Source organism: Myotis lucifugus, unplaced genomic scaffold (genome assembly GCF_000147115.1).
Source record: "Myotis lucifugus unplaced genomic scaffold, Myoluc2.0 scaffold_425, whole genome shotgun sequence".
In the NCBI taxonomy this organism is placed as follows: domain Eukaryota; kingdom Metazoa; phylum Chordata; class Mammalia; order Chiroptera; family Vespertilionidae; genus Myotis; species Myotis lucifugus.
In genome coordinates this window covers 512,551-530,783 of record NW_005871473.1, presented here as the reverse complement: position 1 = coordinate 530,783, position 18,233 = coordinate 512,551, and the positions used below count along the sequence as shown (strand labels likewise).

The 18,233-nt window shown below is 51.3% G+C and overlaps 1 protein-coding gene across 1 annotated transcript in view; it reads left to right on the top strand.

Annotated features, from left to right (window-relative positions):
• LOC106694369 (cytosolic carboxypeptidase 4-like) overlaps positions 1–13,276 on the top strand; it is a 68,224-nt gene extending 54,948 nt beyond the window's left edge. The window contains exons 8-17 of the mRNA XM_023744047.1: positions 8–222; positions 943–1,009; positions 3,562–3,678; positions 4,384–4,952; positions 5,525–5,608; positions 5,843–5,923; positions 7,297–7,445; positions 8,338–8,425; positions 11,677–11,821; positions 13,151–13,276. Of these exons, the coding sequence (XP_023599815.1) occupies positions 8–222; positions 943–1,009; positions 3,562–3,678; positions 4,384–4,952; positions 5,525–5,608; positions 5,843–5,923; positions 7,297–7,445; positions 8,338–8,425; positions 11,677–11,821; positions 13,151–13,276 (1,641 nt within the window). The remainder of the gene's footprint in view (positions 1–7; positions 223–942; positions 1,010–3,561; positions 3,679–4,383; positions 4,953–5,524; positions 5,609–5,842; positions 5,924–7,296; positions 7,446–8,337; positions 8,426–11,676; positions 11,822–13,150) is intronic.
• Positions 13,277–18,233: the final 4,957 nt, after the last annotated feature.

Genomic DNA, 18,233 nt, shown 5'->3' with positions numbered 1-18,233 from the left:
GGCAAAGGGGCGCCACAGACGCCGGAAGGAAATGACGCGATCTTCCCTTTCTGCAGGGCTTCCTGGAGGACAGGAGCCTGGAACCCGTCACGTCCGTCGCGCTTCAGGTCCTGAGGCAGTGCTACCCCAAGAGCCCCCTTCCCTTGGTCACGGCCAGCAGTGCCTACGCCTTCCCCGCCCCCGGCCACCTCCCGTCGGAACCCCCACGCGTTCTCGCCGAAGGTAAAGTAAGTGGGTGTCTGTGAGCTTTACAGCGAGTTTTTATTTATTTTTAAAATATATTTGTATCGATTTCAGCGAAGAAGGGAGAGGGAGAGAAAAGATGGGAACATCCATGATGAGAGAGAATCATGGATCGGCTGCCTCCTGCACGCCCCCTACTGGGGGTCGAGCCCGCAACCCGGGCATGTGCCCTGACCCGGAATCCAACTGTGACCTCCTGGTTCAGAGGTCGACGCTCAACCACTGAGCCACGCCGGCCGGGCTGGAATCGATACTTTTCCACTGGCTGTGTCTGTGGACTTGTGTTTCTTTCTTTTTTTTTTTTTTTACCATCAATTTTATTTATTTTTTGGTGGTATCTATGTGGACTTGTGTTTCAAATAAGCTCCTTCATATCAAAATTAGGGAGCCGATCACACTGCAGCACATTTTGCCTGGAGGTGACCTCTAACCTTTGGCAAGGAGTTGCATACATTCTTCTAAGTTGGGTGGGGGAAGCCAGATGGTATGCCTGTGTCATTTTATTCTGCAACATGAGGGGGACAGCAGTGTAGACACCCGACACTGCTCACGGCCTCCCAGGCCTGGAGTGAGCCCTGGGGTGCGCGGGGGTAGCGTGCACCCCATCGTGAGCTCCTGATCTGTCAGGGGAAGACATGCTGATCCGAACCCGAGACAAAGGGCCAGCCTCACCCACTTCCCCTCCCTCTCCCCACCCAGAGACTTTGAAGATGATGGTGACGAAGAAGAGGACAGAGACTCCGATTCTGAAGATGCGAAAGAGGAAGTAGGTACACCAGCCCTTGCTTCTAGCGATCCCCATGTTCGCGGCGGACCAGGGAAGATATCACTGCCGGTCGTCAGCTAATATCAGTGTGAATTTTAAGGACTTACTTTTGTCTTTCCGCCCGGTGCCTGGCAGATTGTTTTGCTCAATAAATGACAGCTGCTGTTCTTTTTTTTTTTTAAAAAAAATATATTGTTATTGATTTCAGAGAGGAAGGGAGAGGGAGAAAGAGATAGAAACATCCATGATGAGAGAGAATCATGGATCAGTTGCCTCCTGCACGCCCCCTACTGGGGATCGAGCCCGCAACCAGGGTCTGTGCCCTGACCAGGAATCAAACCCAGACCTCCTGGTTCCTAGGTTGATGCTCAACCACTGAGCCACGTCGGCCATACTAGGAAAGTGTCTCTAAATTGTGGTGCTATTGGCATGTGACTGGACAGTTCTTTGTTGAGGGGGCTGTTCCTGGGCAGTGTCTGATGTTTAGCAGCATCCCTGGCCTCCACCCACTAGATGGCACCTGCCCCCCCCATCCCCCCCCGTCCCCCCTCCCTCCCCACCAGGAAGGACCCAATGTCCCTTGTGGGGCAAAATCACCCCTGAGTAGAGAACCACTGCTCTATAGTAATGGTAACGTTATCTAGGGTTGTAATTCTGTCTTCGTTTGTGTTGGTAGACTTTAACTTGGACAAGCCCTTCAAGTGATAGTTCCTTAATTTTGTCATCCTCAAAATAAGACTGAGAAGTAAATGCTACCTTTTAAGACATTCCTGGATATAAAACCTGGATTTAAAAATTATCTATCTATCTATCTATCTATCTATCTATCTATCTATCTATCTATCTAGCTATCTATCCATCTATCTACTTACCCATCCATCTATCGATGCATCTATCTTTCTATCTTTCTTTCTAACTATCTATCTATGCACCTATCTACCCATCTATCCATCCATCTATGCCTCTATCATCTATCTGTCTATCTATCTATTTATCTATCTATGCATCTATCTATCCATCCATCCATCCATATATCTATGCATCTATCTATCCATCCATTCACCCATCCATCCATACCTCTGTCTATCTACCTATCTATGCATCTATCATCTGTCTATCTATCTATCTATCTATCTATCTATCTATCTATCTATCTATTATCTATCTATCTATCTATCTATCTATCTATCTATCTATTATCTATCTATGCATCTGTCCATCCATCCCATCCATCTATACTTCTATCTACCTATCTATGCATCTATCTGTCTATCATCTATCTATCTATCTATGCATCTATCTATCTATCAATGCATCTATCTATGCATCTATCATCTATCTATCTATCTATCTATCTATCTATCTATCATCTATCTATCTATGCATCTGTCCATGCATCTATCCATCCATACATCTATCCACGCCCCTTCCTCCCTTTCTTTTTTCTTACCCATTGGCCTGCCTACCTGTCTCTTTAGAGAGAAGGAGGCTTTCCGAGTTCTCTCTATATCACTCACCTTGCTGATGACAGTAGCTGACCTGTAAGGACCCCCTCTTAGCCAGGTTCGCAGGTGAAGGCTGCCATTGACACTCCGGTGTTCTCCGGGTCTCGCTGATGAATAGAATCATTTCTGAAGTCATCGGTGGAAAATTGGTTCTTTGCTGTAGCTCGGCAGTGCGGGACTCGGAGTCCGCGCCGCATTATTTGAATAATGCCGTGCTGCCGCAGCCATCCATCAATGCCACCTTCCCCTCCCCTCACGCCCGCTCCCGGAGGACTGGCCATCTAATGGAGAGTGGCAGCCACTCGTGTATCTGACGGGCAAGGACCAGCTGCGGCCCGGCCCGAGCCTCTCTTCACTCCGACCCCACTTCCCAGCGCTTGCCCGGCTGTGTGGCCATGGGTGCCAGCCTGGGCCCCGGCCGAGGCTGCCCCAGACATGGTGGAGGCCAGCAGGGCCTGAGAGATAAAGCTGGGAGCCCCAAAACCAGGCTGCAGAGTGTGGGCCTGGTGTGTAGGCATCGGAAAATACCACTAAGTCTCACAGGATCTGTCTTTTTTCTTTTAATTTGAGGTTTGGAGGAAAATTGTGGGAGATGGTGGAATATTGCATTTTTTTCCTCCCCTGTTCCCGACTCCCCTGGATCAAGAATATAAATATTTAAAAATTTTTTTTTATTGATTTCTGAGAGGAAAGGAGAGAGAGGTAGAAACATCCATGATGAGAGAGAATCATGGATCGGCTGCCTCCTGCACGCCCCCGACTGGGGATCGAGCCCACAACCCAGGCATGTGTCCTGACTGGGAATCGAGCCGTGACCTCCTGGCTCATAGGTCGACTCTCAACCACGGAGCCACGTTGGCCGGGCTCTTTTTTTGTTTCTAAAAAACAACCCGACCCATTAAACTGTCCTTTGCGTCGGCCCGCACTGTAATCCGGAGGCAAGGACACCGTGTCCCAGGGCTGTGAAGGGTCCCGTATACATGCCGTCCCGATGTCTCCGGGTGGCTTTCTCGGTGGTGACACGTGTCTTGAATGTTCCCCCTGCAGGACGATGACTTGGAAACAGACGTCAACAAGCTGAGCGCCAAACCTGGACTTGACCGCCCGGAAGAGGAGCTGAGGCAGTACGAGGCCATGTGCCTTGAGCTCTCCTGCAGCTTTGAGGTGGGACTTACGTCGCGGTTCTGCGCACGCCCCCTCCCCACCCCTTTCCCCCCGGGGATGCGTGATTCCACGATGGGGCCTCTACAGAACCCGGGGCCCTGACCAAAAGGTGCTTCCTTGGGGTGCTGGGAAGACCCTAAAAGTGAGGTTCTTCAACCAGACCGACGAACGTATTGGGGGTGTGGCAGAGGCATCCCTGTCCTTCTTAGGATGATACTAGCCCCATGCAAAGCCCCTGCAAACGAGAGTTTCTTTGATTCTGCCATTTGTTTGAATCTCTCTCTCTCTTTTTTAAATCCTCGCCCATAGGGTATTTTCCCATTGATTTTTAGAGAGAGTGGACGGGAGGGAGGGAGAGAGACAGAGCGAAACATTGATGTGAGAGGGACACATCGGTCCGCTGCCTCCTACAAGAGCGCCAACCAAGGCCGGGGATCGAGCCTGCAACCGAGGTACACGCCCTTGAAGGGAATTGAACCGGGACCCTTCAACCCTCAGGCCGATGCTCTATCCACTGAGCCAGACCGGCCAGGGCCATGTCTTTGACTCTTGAAACATAATCTTTCTGTGGCAGGCCTTGGAGAAAGCTCCTTAATCTACAGGGTTTACGCTGAGCTCTGTGCCCAGAGAGTGAGGACAGGGAGGGGTCGTCTTGTCTCCCTGGGAGGGAACACTGACACGTTCTCGTCTGCTTTACCCCCGAAGGACCTGGAGCCCACACCCGGAGATGACGTCCACCCCGACGCCAACCACCTCCACATTCCAACCGCCGCCTCCCTGAAGCAGCGTCGCCTGGATGAGGACCAGAGCTCCCGGGGACGGGAGAGGGAAGCTGCCCCCGAGACGTCCCTCCTGAGCAAGGCCAAGACGGGGAGGTCCCCCGTGCACCCCGTTTCCAAAAACGGACCTGGAACGAACCCGCACCCACACGCCCAGCCCAACGGGCTTGGGGTGGATCCTTCCGGAAAGGAAGTCCTTGACCTTGAGACTCTCCTCCAAGAGGATGCTTGGGACATGGGCATGACCTCCTGTGCAAGGACAGGCGCCTCCCTTCCCAGCTCCACTCCCCCTGGGGGCACTGCGGACGGAATCCATGAGCTTCTGCAGACACACCCCCAGCACGTCCCCTTCCACGACCCCTTTGTCTATCTGGCCAAAGCCAGAGGCACCAAGTCCGTGGCTGACTTCAAGACGCCGGCGTTCCCTGACCTTTGGGGCCACTGCCCATCGCACTCCCCGGAGCCCTTGCTGGAACGCAAGCGTGGGATCCAAAGGTGAGGGTGGTCCTGACTCAAGTGCTATGTTTTTTCTCCTTTTCTTTTTTTTTTAAAGATATATTTTTATTGATTTCAGAGAGGAAGGAAAGAGAGATAAAAACATCAATGGTGAGAGAGAATCATCGATCGGCTGCCTCCTGCATGCCCTCACTGGGGATGGAGCCTGCAACCCGGGCATGTGCCCTTGACTAGAATCAAACCCGGAACCATTGAGTCTTCAGGCCGCCATTCTATCTACTGAGCCAAACCAGCTAGGGCTGTTTTCATTGATTTTTAGAGAGAAAGAGAGGAAGGGAGAGGGATAGAGAGATAGAAACATCGATGAGAGAGGAACTTTATCGACTGGCTGCTCCTGCACGCCCCCTACTGGGGATTGAGCCCACACCTGGGCATGGGCCCTGATCAGGAATCGAACCAGCGACCTTCTGGTTCCTGAGTCAACGCTCAACCACGGAGCCACACCCGCCGGGCAACTTTCCTATGTTTCTGATGACTCCCAGGATGATCATTGGACCAGTGGGGTAAGGAGTGAGGGTCAACCTTTAAAGCGTTTCTAATTTTCCTCGCAGGGTCAAGATACTCGAGGACATCCGGAGGCTCCTTCAGCCCAGCGACGTGATAGACAAAGTCGTCTTCAGTTTAGACGAGCCTTGGTAGGTGGACATGACCGTCCGTGGAAGGGAGGGAGGTGGGTGCAGCATGGAGAGTTCTGTCAGCGCCGTGAGACAGGAGCGTGCTTCCTGTTCGAGAGGCCTCCCTGCTCCTACCCTCAGCAGGGCGAGCATGTGGCTTCAAAGTCTAGAAGAGAGAGCTCACCTCTCAGACATGTCACTCGGTACCCAACCGCGGCAGTAACGCCCGTGCCCACGTTCCCTCCTTCCTTACAGCCAAGGCACGGCTCCCAACTGCCTGTGGTTCTCCTCCAAGTTCGAGTCGGGAAACCTGCGCAAAGCCATCCAAGTGCGTGAGTAAGTAAAGGAAGCGGCAACGGGCCCTGACCGGTGTGCTCAGTGGTTAGAGCGCTGGCCAGAGGACCGAAGGGTCTTGGGTTCGATTCCCAGGCAAGGGCACACACCTTGGTTGCAGGCTCAATCCCCTGCCCTGGTCGGGACACGTATGGGAGGCAACCAGTCGATGTGTCTCTTTCACATCGATGCTTCTCTCTCTTTATCTCGTCTCTCCTCCCTTCCATTCTCTCTAAAAACATCAATGGGCCTGACTTGTTTGGCTCAGCAGATAGAGCGTCAGCCTGCGGACTCAAGGATCCCAGGTTCGATTCCGGTCAAGGGCATGTGCCTTGGTTGCGGGCACATCCCCAGTGGAGGGGTGTGCAGGAGGCAACTGATCGATGTTTCTCTCATCGATGTTTCTAACTCTCTATCCCTCTCCCTTCCTCTCTGAAAAAAATCAATAAAATATATTTAAAAAATTTAAAAAAAATAAATAAAAACATCAATGGGAAAAAATAAAAATCTTCTGGTGAGGATTAACCAAAAAAATAAATAAATAAAATAAATAAAAGAAAGCTGCAACAGGGTGGCCCCAGGCAGATCAAGAGAGCAGGTATGACCATCTCTTCCCTCTGCTCTTAGTGACCTCTCACTTGCCATCAGCCGTGGTGGTGGTGGTGGTGGTGTTTACACCATGCAAATTGGCAACCACCACAAGTGAATTCCAAGATCAGTTCTTTTTAAAAAAAATATTTTTATTGATTTCAGAGAGGAAGGGAGAGGGAGAGAGAGAGAAACATCCATGATGAGAGAGAATCATTGACCGGCTGCCTCCTGCACGCCCCCCACTGGGGATTGAGCCTGCAACCCGGGCTTGTGCCCTGACCGGGAATCGAACCGTGACCTTCTGGTTGGTTCCTAGGTCAGTGCTTAACCACTGAGCCACCTCAACTGGGCCATGCACCATATTAATGAATCTTCACGAACAGCACTGGAAGTTGGGACACTATTTTCATTTTCCATATGAGGAGACTGAGACTCCCAGGCAATGTCTCGCTTTAAATAGTCACAGGCTCTCCAACCAGACGGGATTGACATTTCTCTGCACCCGTAGCGCACTTGCATTTTTCCAGCTCGCTAGACACTTGGTTGCGGTTTAATCACTGGACGTGTAACAGACGCTTCTGATACCAAGACCCTGTGACCCTCTGGCATGTCCACAGCCCACGTCTGATATTGTGAGATGCGGCTGCTAAGTGTCACCCACCCGCCATCCACCCCGGGTCTTCGATCTGCCCGCGGGAACCCGAGAGGCGCCGATCCTCAGTGTGGGAGTGTGGGAGGTTCCCTTACAGACGGCTAACCCTCGGCCCTTGCTCCCACCTCGGCAGGTTTGAGTACGACTTGCTGATCAACACTGACATCAACTGCACCCAGTACCAGCAGTGGTTCAACTTCAAGGTGCGCGGCATGAGGGCCGCCACCCCGTACCGCTTCAACATCATCAACTACGAGAAGCCCAACAGCCAGTTTAACTATGGTAGGAGCTGGTGGGGGCCGGGGGCTTTCTGGGTAACACAGAGATGGTGTCACCTTGAGAGCGTTTGGATCCTTACCAGAGTCCCGCTGGGTTCCCGAAGCATTTGAAGATGAGTTGACACATTTTTTAATCCTCACCCGAGGATATTTTTTCTATTGACTTTTGGAGAGAGTGGAAGGGAGAGGGAGAGGCAGAGGGAAACATCGATGTGAGAGAGACACATCTATTGGTGGCCTCCCGCCTGCCTCCAACCAGGGCTGGGAGGAACCTGCAGCGGAGGTAGGTGCCCTTGACCGGAATTGAACCCAGGATCCTTCAGTCCACAGGTCGATGCTCTATCCACTGAGCCAAACCGGCCAGGGCTGAGTTGACACATTTTGGTTGTCAAGTGTGGCAAGATGGTGGCCAGTGCATGGCAAACAGCTCCTATGGCAGGGAAAGCCGAAGTCTGCCATGAGATGTTCATACCACCCATGGTACTCCTCTACTTTCTGTCTCCCCTGCCCTGCCTTGAACTTTTTAAATTTTTTTAAAAAATTTTTTTATTGATTTCAGAGAGGAAGGGAGAGGGAGAGAGAGATAGAAACATCTATGAGAGAGAATCATCGATCAGCTGCCTCCTGCACGCCCCACACTGGGGATCGAGCCCGCAACCTGGGCATGTGCCCTTGACCGGGTATCAAACTGTGACCTGCTGGTCTATAGGTCAATGCTCAACCACTGAGCCACGCCTGCTGGGCTCAAGAGCCTTTAATCATGTCTGCAAAGCCTCTCTTGCGATGGAAGGTGACATTCACAGGTTGCAGAATTCAGACCTGGGTATCCTTGAGGGCCATCAGACAGCCGGCTACAGCTCTCGGCCAGAGACTAACCCGGCCTCTATTCTGTGTAGGGATGCAGCCCACCATGTATTCTGTGAAGGAGGCTCTTCTCGGGAGACCCACCTGGAAGCGGACGGGCTATGAAATCTGCTATTACAAGTGAGTCCGAATATTTGTTAGTTCCTTTTCTCCGCTCTTTCTTTCTCTCTCCACTTCCTGCTTTTCCATGTTGCTCTTACACACCTCGGCCATAGGTGCTCGTCTGCCGTACTTGTCCCTGTCCCTGTGGCAATTGACCCGCCCTTCAGAAGCATGTGAAATGGTGCCCGCAGGAGATCGGAAGCAGTAGCTTTTGATTTGCTGAAGATGGTCTGTCTGTTTGCAGGCACATTAGCACCTGGAGACCTGGTTGGCTATTGAAGTTGTACAGACCCCACCTGTGATTAGTGCGTCAAGCTGTCATTCTTTTCCTCTTTCCTGTTGGTTTTTCATGAGCAAAAAAGCCTGAGAAATTCTGGCCTATTCTTTTGTAAAAAAAAAAAAATAAAAAAAAAAATCTTTATTATTGAAAGAATTACAGATGTCCCCCTTGACCTGTTCTAGCCCGCATCCCCCCCCCCCCCCCCCCATCTCAGGCCTTCTCCATACTGTTGTCTGTATATGCACACACATTCTTTGGCTGACCTCTTCTCACCCACCCACCCCCGCCTTCCCTCTGAGATTCGTCAGCCCGTGTTCCACGCTTCTGTGTCTCTGGATCTGTTTCGTTCATCAGTTTGTTTTGTTCTTTAGATTCCACATATGGGTGAGATCGGGTGATACTTGTCTTTCTGGTCTATTCTTGTTCATCCTGTCCTTCAGTTTTGCAAAGTGGATGAGAGTGAATGTGTGACAAATACGCAGAGTCAGATGATTTTATTTTTAAATAAAAGAGAAAGGGCCTTCAAAATTCATCTTCAACCCTTGACTGCTCACCACTTTCAATGATGTATCCTGTTAAATTGTCATGAAACTGATATTATCCATAGCTCTTGGTAAAAGAATCCCAGACCCATCAGTTGCTTATGTGTGCATCTGGGAGGGGGAAATAAAATACCAATTCACATGGAAAAAAAATAGCAGTTGTTGGAACAGGTAGAAAATATATAATTATCAGTTCATTGCTAGTGTTTGTTTTTTTTGGTAATAAAAATGGTAGGCTAGTACTTATTTTCTTGGATAAATTAAGTCTTATCTTTTTCTCGGATTACAAGAGGCCCCTTAAAAACTATAGTCAGCTTGACTGGTGTGACTCAGTGGTTGAGCACTGACCTATGAACTGGTAGGTCATGGTTCGAATCCCGGTCAGGGCACATGCCTGGGTTGCGGGCTTGATTCCCAGTAGGGGGCACGCAGGAGGCAGCCAATCAGTGATTCTCTTTCATCATTGATCTCTCTCTCTCTCTCTCTCTCCCTTCCTCTTTGAAATCAATAAAAATATACTTTTAAAAAAGTCTGCCAACTGGGGAGGGAAGAAGCCACACATCCAAAATTCACCTTGGGCCCTGGCCGGTTTGGCTCGGTGGATAGAGCATCGGCCTGCGGACTGAAGGGTCCCAGGTTCGATTCCGGTCAAGGGCACATGCCCGGGTTGCGGGCTCGATCCCCAGCGGGGGGCGTGCAGGAGGCAGTCAATCAGTGATACTCTCTCATCATTGATAGTTATATTTTTAAAAAAAATTCACTTTGGCCTAAGCCCCGAGAAAGCCAACGTTACTGTTAATAGCTTTTAGGCTCATTAACAAGACCATTGTTCTGTGATCAAAGAGGAACAGAGGGCTGACATGGAAGCCATCAATGCATAATGTAATCCATTTTTCATTTCCCAGCCGTGAATGCCACGGAGATGAATGGATAAGGTTGCTACTTCATAGCGTCCTTTGTTTTACAACGATTCACCACCTTATGTTAACATATTCCCAGAAATGCGATCAATCGAAGCCCAGGGTCCATGTGTGTATCGCCGTTCAACCACCAAATAGAACAGCTCTCCCTAACAGAGGATGCCTGGGGGTGCACAGTCCATCGCTCCCTTTTTACGCAGCATTGTCCTTGGGTTGATCCACCGTGGAAGGCTTGTTTGCTTCACCCCTGCCTCTACTCTACCTGGTGTAGGACTTGGAAGGCGGTCACCTCCTCATGGGCGTCTGGGCGCGTTTTGCGTGACGGTGCAGCCTGTTGTTTGGAAACGTACTTCTGGGGGCCATGGACTTGGATGCCGTTCTCTGAAATCTCCAAATCGCTTCTTCATCCTTGACAGAGGAAACCGTGCGGTCTCGAGCTAGGAGAAGCCGGGCCGCGTTGGGGGGTGACAGATGTGTGTCCCTTTGGGAGGAAGGTGGTGTAGAGAGGAGGGTACAGAGTCCTGGCAGACAGGCAGATCTGGGTCCGAGTCCCGCACGGACCGCGGGCTGGCTTTTCGACCTTCGGCAGGTCGAGTGTTCCGAGCCTTTGTTTCTGCATCTGCACCATGGGCTGTTGCAGTGATCAGACGCCCTTGTTACGTTTCGAGTTGGAACTCAATACACTCGCAGTGGTTCTCAACCTTCTGGCCCTTTAAATACAGTTCCTCATGTGGTGACCCCCAACCATAAAATTATTTTCGTTGCTACTTCATCACTGTCATGTTGCTACTGTGATGAATCGTCATGTAAATATCTGATATGCAGGATGGTCTTAGGCAACCCCTGTGAAAGGGTCGTTCGACCGCCAAAGGGGTCGCGACCCACAGGCTGAGAACCGCTGCAATACAGAGTAGTGATTGCTCATGAGCCCCCCGGGGCAGGTGGGAGGGAGGAGAACAACTGTAATCTGGGTGATCTGGGGAGAGGCAGAGGCTGGGAACCCCCAAATTTGGGTAAAAAAAAAGTGAATGTCGGCAGTAGAACCCCGAGTAACCCGAATTACTCACGTCTTTTGTCTCAGGGACTCTATAGACTCATTTTCAGACACATCAGAGAAAGTCCCGTGACATGTACGCCACCGTGAGGAGACAGACGGACCAGCCTAGACTTTTTCTGCCCCCTCAATATATTTTTATTGATTTCAGAGAGGAAGGGAGAGGGAGAGAGAGAGAAACATCCATGATGAGAGAGAATCATGGATCATCTGCCTCCTGCACGCCCCCTGCTGGGGATCGAGCCCGCCACCCGGGCATGTGCCCTGACTGGGAATCGAACTCTGACCTCCTGGTTCGTAGGTCGACGCTCAAACACTGAGCCACCTCGGCCTGACGGACCAGCCTAGACATTGCTGATGGCTCAGTCGTGCCATCTCTCAGCGTTCGAGTGGCCATATTGGCGGCCTAGAACCCCGAATGCCTGTTTCCCTGCCGCCTCCCTCACCCTCCTCTCTTCTCCTTTCTCTTTCAGAAATCACTACCGCGAGAGCATGGCCGTCACGGGGGGCACGCCCAGGAAGTGCTATTACACCCTCACCTTCTCCATCACTTTCCCGCACCGTGGCGACGTCTGCTACCTGGCCTACCACTATCCCTACACCTACACGGCCCTCATGGTAACGTCCTCCTTACGGCATGGCCCCGCGGGACCGAGGGGGCTCTCTGAGGTGGTCCCGGAAACATTCAGGCGCCCCCGGACCCCAGGCAGCCAGGGTCTGTGGTCACTGACTTAGTGGCTTTACTAGTACTTGGGTCCCATCTCTTGGACAGAGCAGGAGGCTGCGGGCGTGGCCAGCGACATTCTGACGGCCTGAGGGACATCCGAGCTGCTCACTGCCAGGTTGCGTGTAGGAGGTGCGGTGTGCCCTAGGGCCGTGGTCGGCAAACTGAGGCTCGCGAGCCACATGCGGCTCTTTGGCTCCTTGAGTGTAGCTCTTCTACAAAATACCACGTGCGGGCACGCACGTACAGTGCGATTGAAACTTCGTGGCCCATGCGCAGAAGTCGGTATTTTGTGGAAGAGCCGGTGTTTTGTGGAAGAGTCACACTCAGGGGGCCAAAGAGCCGCATGTGGCTCGCAAACTGTGCTTTGCTGAGCCGCAGTTTGCTGACCACTGTCTAGGGCTTAGCTCTCAGAAGACCTCATGTTAAAACACAAGGTGCTGACCTCATCTGGCATGGCTCAGTGGTTGAGCGTCGACCTATGAACCAGGAGGTCTCGGTTCGATTCCCCACCAGCGCACATGCCTGGGTTATGGGCTCGGTCCCCAGTGGGGGGCGTGCAGGAGGCATCTGATCCATGATTCTCGTTCATCATTGATGCTTCTCTTTTCCTCCCTCTTGTTTCCTCTCTGAAATCAATAAAAACATTTTTTTTTTGTAAAAATAAAGTGAGGTGATGAGACTGGAGTGAGGTGATGGAGTTGAAATGGGGTGGGAGCGTGCGGTGAGCTGGGATGCAGATTGGCAGCCTGTGGACTCTGGAGAGGAGGGAAGCAGGAAGATAAAGCTTGGGAACCCCCTGAGTCTCTGAAAAGCAGCCTCGTAGCTTTCCCGGGGGTTCCCACGGCCGCAGGTGCCGGCGTTAGAAGGATCAGGGCGGAGAAGACGAGGAGATGAACGAAATGCCGAATGACTGCAGTGAGGTCTCCGATGTTTGTGTCTTATAAATATGTTTTTACCGATGTTTTAGAAAGAGGGAGAGACGATAGAAACATCGGTGTTAGAGAAAGATAGGTCGGCCGCCTCCTGCACGCCCCCTACTGGGGATGGAGCCTGCAACCGGGGCCCGTGCCCCAACCGGGAATCGAACCGGCGACCTCCATGGTGCATGGACGATGCTCAACCCACTGAGCCACACCAGCCGGGCTCTGCTGTGTTTATGAGAGGGGTGCGGTGTGGGCCAGTCCAGACCTGAGGTTAGTGAGCATCCTGCGTCCTCTCAGGCCCTGCAGACGGTCCACCGGACAGACTTGAGCAAACTGCGCACACCCTGCGGTCGCCTGGCACCCGAGAAAGCTGGCACCCCGTCCCTCGCCCCTAGCGATCCCCCCGGGCACCCTGAGGATTAACGAGCGAACGCATCTCCGCAGAGCACGTTCGTCCTCTGTGTTCATGCAAAACGTTATTAGCATATTTATAATAGTATGTGCATCTGTGAGCGCAGGTATCGCTTAGCCTGAAGGATGAGCGTGTTCGCGCCACGTCTGCGCGGAGGAGATAGAGAAGATACTAACCGAGAACATCTTTGCCTTCCACCGGCAGAGATGCTCGCGTATAAATGGGAATTTTTTTTTTTTCTCTCTCCACCGAGAAAGGCTCCGCTGGAGCCACGTGGCTCGATGCTTCGGGGAAGCCGGCCCTCCCTTCTCCCCATCTGCCCTGCTGCCTGGAGAGAGATTTTTGCTGTTTCCCAGATTGCAAGATACACAACTAGTATTATCTGTGGATCCCCCGTAGGAGCTCAAGACGCTCATCCAAGACACGCACACCCCGAGCGAGGCTGGAACGCGCCGTGTTTGTTATAAAACATGCTTGTTGCCCGCCGGGCCCGGAGAGAGGCAGCCGTCAAACGCCCCCCTCCCCGGCCTTTCTTCCCGTCTCACCTGGGACCTGCGCGACGCCCAGGTGTCCCCGGGGCCGAGACTCCTTCTTCAGAGCCCGTGTTTGCCTTTGATGCCGTTCTGCTCACTGGTTAGACTGCCTGGGCCGCTGGGGAGATTCTCAGTGGCCGCTGGCATCACACGTTAGAATGCAAAGGGGTCTGGGGAGTTGTCGCATTCACGCCCGTCTTTTATAGATGCAGAAAGGGAGGCTGAGGAAACCCACATCCCCCGAGTGGCCGAGCAGGGGGCCCAGCCTGGGTCTTTGACGCCTGTCGCTGTGTCCTTACGTGTAGGAGAAGTTTAGGACGTCAGGGCGGGGTCCGACCGGTACAGTCCTGAGCCACTGCAACGCAGGCCACTTTAAAAAAAACACATATATTTTTATTGATTTCAGAGAGGAAGGGAGAGGGAGAGAGAGAGAGAAACATCAATGAGGAGAGAGAATCATGGATCGGCTGCCTCCTGCACGCCCCACACTGGGGATCGAGCCCGAAACCCGGGCATGTGCCCCGACCGGGAATGGAACCATGACCGCCTGGTTCATAGGTCGATGCTCAACCCCTGAACCACACAGGCTCAGCACGCAGTCCACTTTGATAGGTGATGTAGTCATCGAGTTGTAGGGTTTTATAATCTCTGATAGTTGAGTTCCTGAACCCTGGCATTTTTTTTTTTAATCTACCTGAGTGTGGATATTTCATTCAATTTTTTGTCAGACTCGAAGGAAGGGAGGAAGGGGAGGGAGAGAGAGAAACACTGAGGTGAGAGACACAGTGGTTGAGCGTTGGCCTATGAACCAGGAGGTCACGGTTCAATTCCCAGTCAGAGCACATGCCTGGGTTGCTGGCTTGATCCCCAGTGTGGGGCGTGCAGGAGGCAGCCGGTCCATGATTCTCTCTCCTCATTGATGTTTCTCTCTCTCTCTCTCTCTCTCCCTCTTCCTTCCTCTCTGAAATCTTCCAGATGGTTGCCAGGAGGAGCTCTGTTGGATAATTATCCAAATTAGAGTATTAAAGCGAAAAGAAAGAAATACAATATCGTTATAATTATGAAGCAAGCAAAAGGAGTTCTATTGTCATCATCCATATCAAGCCGTCAATAATTGCAATGATTGTGTAAAGCGTTGTTAGCAAAACTTGTTAAAGTGTTTGGATTATGTTATGGATTACCCCCTTGGAAGCCAGAGGTATTATTTGAAAATAAGACCACAGCCCGGCCAGCGTGGCTCAGTGGTTGAGCGTCAACCTAGGAACCAGGAGGTCACGGTTAGATTCCTGGTCAGGGCACATACCAGTTGCAGGCTCGATCCCCAGGAGGGGGCGTGCTGGAGGCAGCTGATCAATGATGATTCTCATCATTGATGTTTCTTTCTCTCTCTCCCTCTCCCTTCCTCTCTGAAATATATATATTTATCTATTATTATTATTTATTTATTTAAAGAAAATAGGACCTTGAAAGTTTCTGATGGGCATTTTTAGAGGCTAAGAAAACGCAATCTCACGGAGCACTTATAACCGGCGGAGTTGGCAAGAGACAAGAAAAGTGACCCCAAGTGGGATCCACACGATGGAAGAGCCTCAGGCTCTGAAAGGGTAGAATACATTTTTTTTCACCAGACATACAGCTCTACCATGGTCGAGGCTCCCACCATTAATTACCCTTAGAGATGAATTGAGCTTACGCTAGTGTACTCGGGGAAGGAGAGGGAGGGAGGGAGGGAGAGGGGAAAGGAGAGAGAAGACGGAATCAGAATGCCATCCGCACACGCGCTAGTAAAGGGCTCAGAGTGAAATGAAGAGTTCAACACGGTGTCAGACGGGAGAAATGGACTTCCGTGTCGTAGAACAAAGAGGCGACGAGCAAGTCATCAGTCAGTGCTGTCAGGGGATCAATAGACAGAGACTCGTCCTTGGAGGGGCCGGGACGAAGGACAGGCACCAGCCCAGGGTCCAGGCGCGGAGGAGGGGAGCGTGAAAGGCCGTTCTGAAGGGGCCCAGAGGTGCGTTAAGGGTGACGTCATTGACCCCAACGACCCCCAAATTCCAGGGTCTTGAGCACAAAGAAAGAAGTGGGGGTTTTTTTGCCGTGCAGTCACGGGCAAGCTGTTTAACTGCTCGGTGCCTCAATGTTCTCATCTGGAAAATGGGAACTATAAAAGCAGTTACTATGTGGGTTGTTGTAATGATGAAGTAACTTGATACATGGAAAGTGTTTGCCAAGGGTACACCGTGACCATTAGACCGCATATCAGTGGTTCTCAACCTTCCTAATGCTGCGACCCTTTCATACAGTTCCTCATGTTGTGGTGACCCCCAATTTCATTGTTACAAATGGAACATAATTAAAGCATAGTGATTAATCACAAAAACAGTATGTAATTATATATGTGTTTTCTGATGGTCTTAGGCGACCCCTGTGAAAGGGTTGTTCGACCCCCAAAGGGTCTCGACCCACAGGTTGAGAACCACTGTCATATATTCTCTCTCTCTCTTTTTTTTTTTAAATGTGTTTTTTATTGATTTCAGAGAGAGGAAGGGAGAGGAAGAGAGAGATAGAAACATCAATGATGAGAGAGAATCATGGATCAGCAGCCTCCTGCTGGGGATCGAGCCCGCAACCCCGGCATGTGCCCTGACCGGGAATGGAACCGTGACCTCTCGGTTCACAGATCAACGCGCAATCACTGAGCCATGCAGGTCGGGCTATTCTCTTTTCATATGATGGCGTGTGGTTATTTTCTACGTTGGCCTGATTGGAAGATACCCATTCTGTAATTTATAATGAAACTAAAATTATGCAAAAAAAAAAATCCAACGAAAGCACCCCAAAGAAATAGCTACAACTGCTAGTGACGGTTGTCTTAGGGTGGCTGATGGTCATTATTTTTTCTTTACTCTCTTTTCCCAATCATCAGCGATATAACTTCATTTATTTTCCATGGGAAAAGCCGATGAAAATCATCGTTTCTTTCTAACCGGCGGATCTGTGAGTAGACACCCGGAGACTAATTATTTCTCTCTAGTTAGAAAGCGAGTCCCGTTAACATAGGGCCGTGGTCGGCAAACTGCGGCTCGAGAGCCACACACGGCTCTTTGGCCCCTTAAGTGTGGCTCTTCCTAAGCCTTAGGAGGACCCTAATGAAGTTAATAACAGTGTACCTACCTATATAGTTTAAGTTTAAAAAATGTGGCTCTCAAAAGAAATTTCAGTCGTACTGTTGATATTTGGCTCTGTTGACTAATGAGTTTGCCGACAACTGACCTAGGGGAGTGACGTTGGCTGGTGGGCAGTTTGAGGACGCTCCTCAGGCAGAACCTGCCCACAGCCTGTTTGGTTGCTTTTGTTTAGTTGAAAGGTGTCCTTTGCTCTTCCGGGATTGACCCCCTGATGGGCGTATTCAAGGGACAGCGGGAAACGGGCAGTCCACAGAATAAAACAGGCCGGCGCCTCCTTAGGGGCGGCTTTCTTCCGAGTGAGGGGGGCGGCGAGCGATGGTGGGGATCACAATAAGAAGCGATTTCCGAGTGCGGGCTGCTTCTCACTTTACCCGTAGGGTCGCCTGCTGAGGTCAAGTACAGTCTTTGATGGAAGTTTGCAGGGAGTAGCTGATAAAGAAGGAGGCCAGGGACCTCCTGTGGAGGGGCATCCGTGAGGCTGCCGCGAAGTCCTCGGCCAGATATCTTTCCTTTCTTGGAGAGGTGGACTTTTCTGTGTGTGTGTGTCGGGGGGGGGGGGGGGGGGTGTTCCATAATTGCCTTGACCTCATTCCCGTTTTTATAAAGAACCCCACCCCTTGCCCTAACCGGTTGGCTTAGTGGATGGAGCGTCGGCCTGCGGACTGAAGGGTCCCAGGTTCGATTCCGGTCTAGGGCATGTACCTTGGTTGCGGGCACATCCCCAGTAGGGGGTGTGCAGGAGGCAGCTGATCCATGTTTCTCACTCATCAATGTTTCTAACTCTCTGTCCCTCTCCCTTCCTCTCTGTAAAAAAAAATCAATAAAATATATATTTTTTTAAAAAAGAACCCCACCCCTGTGGCTGCTGCAGGGCTGTGGTTACGGTTGGTGGTTGGCACACACATTAGGGCGCCCTGCTTCCCTCCTCAGTGATCCCGACAATATCCTGTTAGACACCCCTCCTTGGGCCTGCCGGGTGACTGCACTTAAACATGACTTTTAGGAGGGCAATACAAAGCCATTTTTTAAATATATATTTTTATTGATTTTAGAGAGGAAGGGAGAGGGAGAGAGAGAGAAAAACATCCATGATGAGAGAGAATCAGGGATCGGCTGCCTTTTGCACGCCCCCTACTGGGGATGGAGCCTGCAACCCGGGCATGTGCCCTGACCGGGAATCGAACCGGTGACCTAGGTCAACGCTCAACCACTGAGCCACGCCGGCCAGGCTGGGGGCCTGGAATCTT